Source organism: Halichoeres trimaculatus, unplaced genomic scaffold (assembly GCF_033239565.1).
Source record: "Halichoeres trimaculatus isolate MK-OKI-2021-1 unplaced genomic scaffold, fHalTri1.1 fHalTri1_scaffold_7, whole genome shotgun sequence".
Taxonomy (NCBI): domain Eukaryota; kingdom Metazoa; phylum Chordata; class Actinopteri; order Labriformes; family Labridae; genus Halichoeres; species Halichoeres trimaculatus.
The window spans coordinates 3,870,630-3,876,629 of NW_027437185.1; the positions used below are offsets into that span (position 1 = coordinate 3,870,630).

Genomic DNA, 6,000 nt, shown 5'->3' on the forward strand with positions numbered 1-6,000 from the left:
TAAATAACTCGAAACAAGACATTTTTCTGGGCTGATCGGGTGAATGTGGCTCATATCCAGTAAAAATATACAACTTTACTTTAAATAAGACAAAAACACTTGATAAGATTTCATTTTTCCAGTGTATTCAAAGACATATCAACACACACACATGGTGCAAAGATAGAGCTTAGCTTAGCTTAGCCTCTCACTGTGAAGACTACAAATCTTCAGATAGCAGAGTTTGTGTTCAGACTAGTTTAAATATGTTTCCCTGGATTTAAATATTATTCTTCAGCCGTATCCGTATCTGATGCTGTTCTGCTTCAGCTTATATAATGATTCCTCAGGCTTCAAACACCGAGTGTGTGTGTGCGTGTGTGTGTGTGTGTTTGATACTCCAAACAAAGACTCCTCTGCTCTGAAAATCTGAAGTGTTCATGTTTGGACGTGAACTCCGTCTGGCAGAGTTCAGCGGAGACGCTGAGGCGTTGGAAACAGGATGAGTCTGTGGTCGGAGTGAAAACCTCCCACCGCGGTGAGAATGAAGGATGGCTGGAGGTCTGACTCTGAGCTCATTACAGCCCCGACCCAGTCTGTGGTGTCAGCTTCTGCTTCTGTTTACAGGAGCGTACTGTGACCCATCCAGGGCCCTGACACTGACAGAGAAGAAGGAGGAGTGAGGGGAGGGGGGTGTTTGGCATGATGCGGGCCCCCCGCAGCAGCCGAGGTGACGGGCACCACAGAGAGTGGCTCTGAATGAAGACATAGACCAGCAGTCATAACTCAGCGGGGCCCTATTGTGAGAGCAGCGATGGATCCTTCAGGACCAGGAGATTAAAAAAGAAGAGGATGGGTGTAGAGGAGGGGGGCACGCTCGGAGTAACAGCATGAATGAATGCATTAATTAAATTAATGAACGAATGAATTGGCTGTTTTGTTTTCTACCACCACAACCTATTTGGTCGGCTTCCCAGCTCTCAGGAGCGAGCGCGGCCTCATTAAAACGCCCCTCACGTCTCATGGAGTGGTCTCCAGCTCCGAGTCACCGAGCTCCAAGAGAGCCAGAGCCTCCACGACGCCGACACATATTTACACACACACACACACACACACACACACACGCAGCAGAGAGACTCTCTGCACAGACATCCCGTGTCAGAGGAGACGGAAACAAATATAAAGAGACGTGTTCCCGTCCAGGGCGAGCCGTTCAGAGCCTTTTATCTGCTCGCCGTCTTTCTTTTTCAGGTCGAGCAGCAAATCAAAACGCCACACAGTCACCGGAGGGAAGACAGGGTGTAAAAAGTGGAGCCGCATCAGCACAAACACTGATTGTTGGACACACTGAGAGGCCTCGGGTGGCTCCAGCAGTGATGGATGTTATTAAAACCAGCAAACACAACGAGCCACAACTGAGCACCAAAGACCCGCATCCCCGCTCCTGATGCTCAGCATGCTAATCATCACTTCCTGCAGGAGAGGCATCGACCTGCCCTCTCAGCCCTCAGCCCGCCTGCCAGATACACTCACAGACTCAGGGAGAAGCAGCTCTTACCGGAGGAGTGGCCTCGGTTGGTGGCGTCGTGGTCGCTGTCCCCCTGCTCGCTGTCGCCGTGGCCGCTGTCTTTGGAGCTGACCAGGTCGGCCTCCTGGAACGCTGAGCTGCAGAAACAGAAACAGAGAGAGGGGTCTGATCAGGTTTGTTTTAAAGAGGGGGAACTCAACTTAAAGAGGGGGAACTCAACTTAAAGAGGGGGAACTCAACTTAAAGAGGGGGTACCTGTTGACGCGTCTCGGCCGGTCCACCAGGTAGCTGAGCTCGGCTCGCTGGTGTTTGGTCTGAAAGAGAGCGTCACAAACATGATGACCTCTAGAGAGACGACACACATGTTTACGTCAGCTGTCTGTCACATGTCAGATATGAAAGCTGGATTTGGGAGGGCTCCCCCCCCACCCCCTGCAGGAGGGAGGGAGGGAGGAGGGGGAGGCTGAGGGGAGGAGGGGACATTCATAGATATGTTGCCAAGGTGCAGGATGAAGTAACAGCAGAGTCGCACATCTCTGTTGTTCTGCGACTCAGCAACATTGTGAGCGGTATGCTTAATGTGATCGGCCCCCTCCCCTGGGACTGTCTATCTGTCACACACACACACACATACATACACACACATGACTGGATGCACCCACCCACCCACCCACAGCCACCAGCAGCCTCTCTGAGCCTCCGCACATCGTCCTCCTACTCTCTTCCTCTGATTTTTAACATCTCAAAGACAGGAGGAACAGAAACATGCAATCTGTGCTGCGTGAGGCTCGACCCCCCCACAAACACACCCCCTCCCCGAGGAGCTGCAGGAAACATGTCAGCTCGCCTCATCATGGTGTTAGCTTTATGTCCCCCCTCCCCCTGCGGACGGCTGCAGCATTTCAGAGTCGACCTGCATGCCACTGAGCGGAGGGAGAAGAGTTTAGGGATGAAGATGGCTCCTGCATGAATGTGGGGATGCTTTAAACTGGATTAGACAGGCAGGCTTCAGGGCTCTGAGGAGGGGGGCCTGAGTATGATCAGGATTCAGACATGCTGAGAGTCTCTGGATGGAGGGGGATTAAACTGTAGGTACGAGAGGGACTCTTACCTCGTTGGATAAAATGCTGCCGTTTGATATGATGTCAGGCTGCTGGTCTGTGTACCCTGTCACTATGGCCCCGCAGGGGTTGTGATCCGTGTCTGTGCTCCTAGACGGACTACACGGCTTTAGGAACATGAGGTCGGTTTTGGCAGACTCTGGAGTCAGACATACCTGGTAGCAATAGTTCTGGTTTTGGTGGTGGGAGCCAAAGCTCCCTGACTCCTCCACGGGGACCTGGGCCGTACCAGCCCCGCTGACGTTACCCGCGCTCTGCACCAGCATGATATCCGACTTGCTGAGCTTTTTCTTGCGGGCTCGGCCCTGGCGGGAGCAGCAGGAGCTGCAGCCCAGGCAGCAGTCGCTGCTCAGGCAGGTGTAAATGTTCAGCTTCTTGTCCTTCTGGCAGCGCACAGCCAGAACAATCATCACCAGCAGGAAGATGAAGGAGACCGAGCCCAGGGCGATGATGAGGATGAGGGTCAGGTCCAGGGTTCCTTCTTTGGCCTTGGTGGTGCCCCCTCGCTCCCCTGCACCCCGGCCCTCGGCCACGCTGTCCACCAGCACCACCAGCACGCTGGCACTGGAGGACAGGGGCGGCTGGCCGTGGTCCCTCACCTCTATCAGCAGGTCGTACAGCTGATGGGGGTCTCGCTTCACTGACACCCGCCTGGCGGTTCTGAGCTCCCCCGTCCTCCAGTCCATCCTGAACATCCCGTTCTCGTTGCCCCTCTGGATGCTGTACGACAGCCGGGCGTTCTCACCATCATCAGCGTCCATGGCTACAATCCGGGTCACTAGGTAGCCTGGCTCAGCTGAGCGGGGCAGAGGCTCCTTGGCTGTGCCATTTTTACCCACGGGGGCCAGCACCAGGGGGGCGTTATCATTCTGGTCCACAATGATGACTTTAACAGTGGCGTTGGAGGAGAGCTCAGGGGTGCCCGAGTCTTTGGCCTGGACCATAAAGGTGAAGTCCTTCAGCTGCTCGTAGTCAAAGGAGCGCAGGGCGTACAGGTACCCGGTCTCCTCGTTGATGGACACGTAGGTCTTCACAGACATGCCCTGGATGTCACACTCTAAGATGGAGTAGTTAATGAGAGAGTTGGGGCCCACGTCAGGGTCCAGGGCCGTCACCGCGTGTATGTACGCCCCTGGCACGTTGTTCTCTGTCACATACACATCATAGATGGGCTGAGTGAAGGTGGGCGCGTTGTCGTTTTCATCAGACACCTGGACCCTGATGGACTTACTGGTGGCCAGAGAGGGCGTCCCCTTATCCCGCGCGACCACCGTGACGGAGTAGGAGTCCGCCTGCTCCCGGTTCAGCGGGCCGTCCGTCACGATGGTGAAATAGTTCCTGAAGGAAGATTTTAATTTAAAAGGAACGTCTCCGAGGATTTCCACATGAACCTGTCCGTTCTCCTCCGCGTCCCGGTCCGTCACACTCAGCAGCGCGATGACGGTGCCCGGCGCTGCCTTCTCGCTCACGGACTCGGTGACGGTGCTGAAGGTGATCTCGGGTGCGTTGTCGTTCACGTCGCTGACTTTAACCAGCACTTTGCAGTGCGCAGGCACGGCGTTCGGACCCAGATCCTTGGCCTGGACAAAAATCTGGTAAAGGCTGCTCTCCTCAAAGTCCACCTCCCCGCGCACCTCGACGCGCCCGGTGCGCGGGTCTATGCTGAACAGGTCTTTCACCCGGCTGGAGATGTGGTTGCTGAAAGAGTAAACAATCTCCCCGTTTAATCCCTCATCCAGGTCTGTGGCGTTCAGCTGGATGACCAGCGTGCCCACGGGCGCGTTCTCAGAGAGGCTCACCGTGTAGACGGGCTGGTCGAACACCGGCACGTTGTCGTTTGAGTCCAGCACTTTGACCACCAGCAGCGCGGTGCCGGTCCGGGGAGGCTGGCCGCCGTCCACCGCGGTCAGCACGTACCTGTGCGCAGCCTGCTGCTCCCGGTCCAGCGGTTTTTCCAGCACCAGCTCAGCAAACTTGTTTCCGTCCGTTTGGGTCTGAACATCCAGGTAAAAGTAGTTGTTGGTAGTGATATCATACGTGCGTAAAGCGTTCGAGCCCACGTCCGGATCAAATGCGCTCTCCAGGGGGAAGCGGGTGCCCGGGACGGCGCTCTCTGAGATCTCTACCGTGATATCAGTCTCCGGGAAGCTTGGCGGGTTGTCGTTTATGTCCACCACCTCGATCTCCACCCGAAACAGCTCCAGCGGGTTCTCCAGGAACACCTCCATGTTAAGCTGACAGGTCGCGCTCTGTTTGCAGATTTGCTCCCTGTCGATCTTTTCGTTCACAAACAAGACTCCGTTCTCCAGATTGACCTCCAGGTACGGTGTCCGAGAGCTGGGCACCACCTGGAAGCGGCGCGAGGCCAGTTTGGTAAGGTCCAGTCCCAGGTCCTCGGCGATATTCCCCACCAAGGTGCCATGGTCCGCCTCCTCCGGCACAGAGTAGCGTATCTGAGAGAGCACTCCATCCGTGATGCACAGCGCGAGCAAAAGCACAATCATCGCCGGGAAAACAAGTGCACTTGGGTAAAAAATAAAAAAGATGATAAATTATTATCCTCTGATAACGCACAAAATGTCAATTTCCATCACCCATTTCAGTCAGCAGCTACAGTCTCCAAATGCGTAAAAGTCTCCAAAAATGCGTAAAGCGTCCAGAGGAATCTGTCCCGTTAGAAAAGAGACATTTTCACAGAAAGAAGGAGTTTTAACTGCGCTGAAGATGTTTTCCTCTCTAGCTCTGCTCTGTGTTCAGATGCGTCCCGGAGAAGCTGCTGCGCACATTCCTCTGAGGCGCAGCGCCGCCGGAGTGATGAGAGCAGGCCGGTGAAGAGTTGGAAAAACACAAATCATAATCCACAAAACAGGAAGAAGAGCTGCATGTCCTCTCAGAGCTGCTCCTGCTCTCACGTTCGCTCTTGTCCTGTAGTTTTAACGGCTCGGTCTCCTCCCTGCGCCCTGCTCCCTCTCTGCGCTCTCCTCCACTCCACACTGACGCTCCAAACTCAACTGTTTGCTTTTTTCCCGCATCGCGCCTCCCCTTCGCAGCCCCCGCGGCTGTAAATCAAGCTGAGAGCTCTCTCCTGATTGGGTGGCGGGGTTGTCTGTCACTGTCCGCTCGGCCCCTGTCTCTCTCACCGCCTCTCTGTGTCTCTCTCCCCTCCTGAGCCCGGACGCGCTGGAGCAGAGGGAGAGAGGAGAGAGATGGACGTTTATGACGTTAACCCTTCAGCAGCTGGAGCCTGACCACACTGTCCACCTGTAAAAGGCACCACGGAATGAACCAACATGTGATTAAAGTTAGGAGGTGGGAGGTTGGGGGTCTTGTTGACTCGGTTCCAGGCCGCGTGGGCCGCGGGACCGGCTGGGC

The 6,000-nt window shown here is 55.2% G+C and overlaps 1 protein-coding gene across 2 annotated transcripts in view; it reads right to left on the minus strand.

Moving 5' to 3' along the window:
- pcdh10b (protocadherin 10b) overlaps positions 1-5,629 on the minus strand; it is a 29,503-nt gene extending 23,874 nt beyond the window's left edge. The window contains exons 1-3 of one of the 2 annotated variants that reach the window (XM_074674590.1): positions 2,784-5,629; positions 1,763-1,821; positions 1,538-1,644 (exon numbers count right to left, since the gene is read on the minus strand). In XM_074674590.1, the coding sequence (XP_074530691.1) occupies positions 1,538-1,644; positions 1,763-1,821; positions 2,784-5,132 (2,515 nt within the window). In that variant the 5' untranslated portion in view covers positions 5,133-5,629. Of the gene's footprint in view, positions 1-1,537; positions 1,645-1,762; positions 1,822-2,618 lie in introns of both variants that reach the window. The other variant, XM_074674589.1, reaches the window with a different exon arrangement.
- Positions 5,630-6,000: the final 371 nt, after the last annotated feature.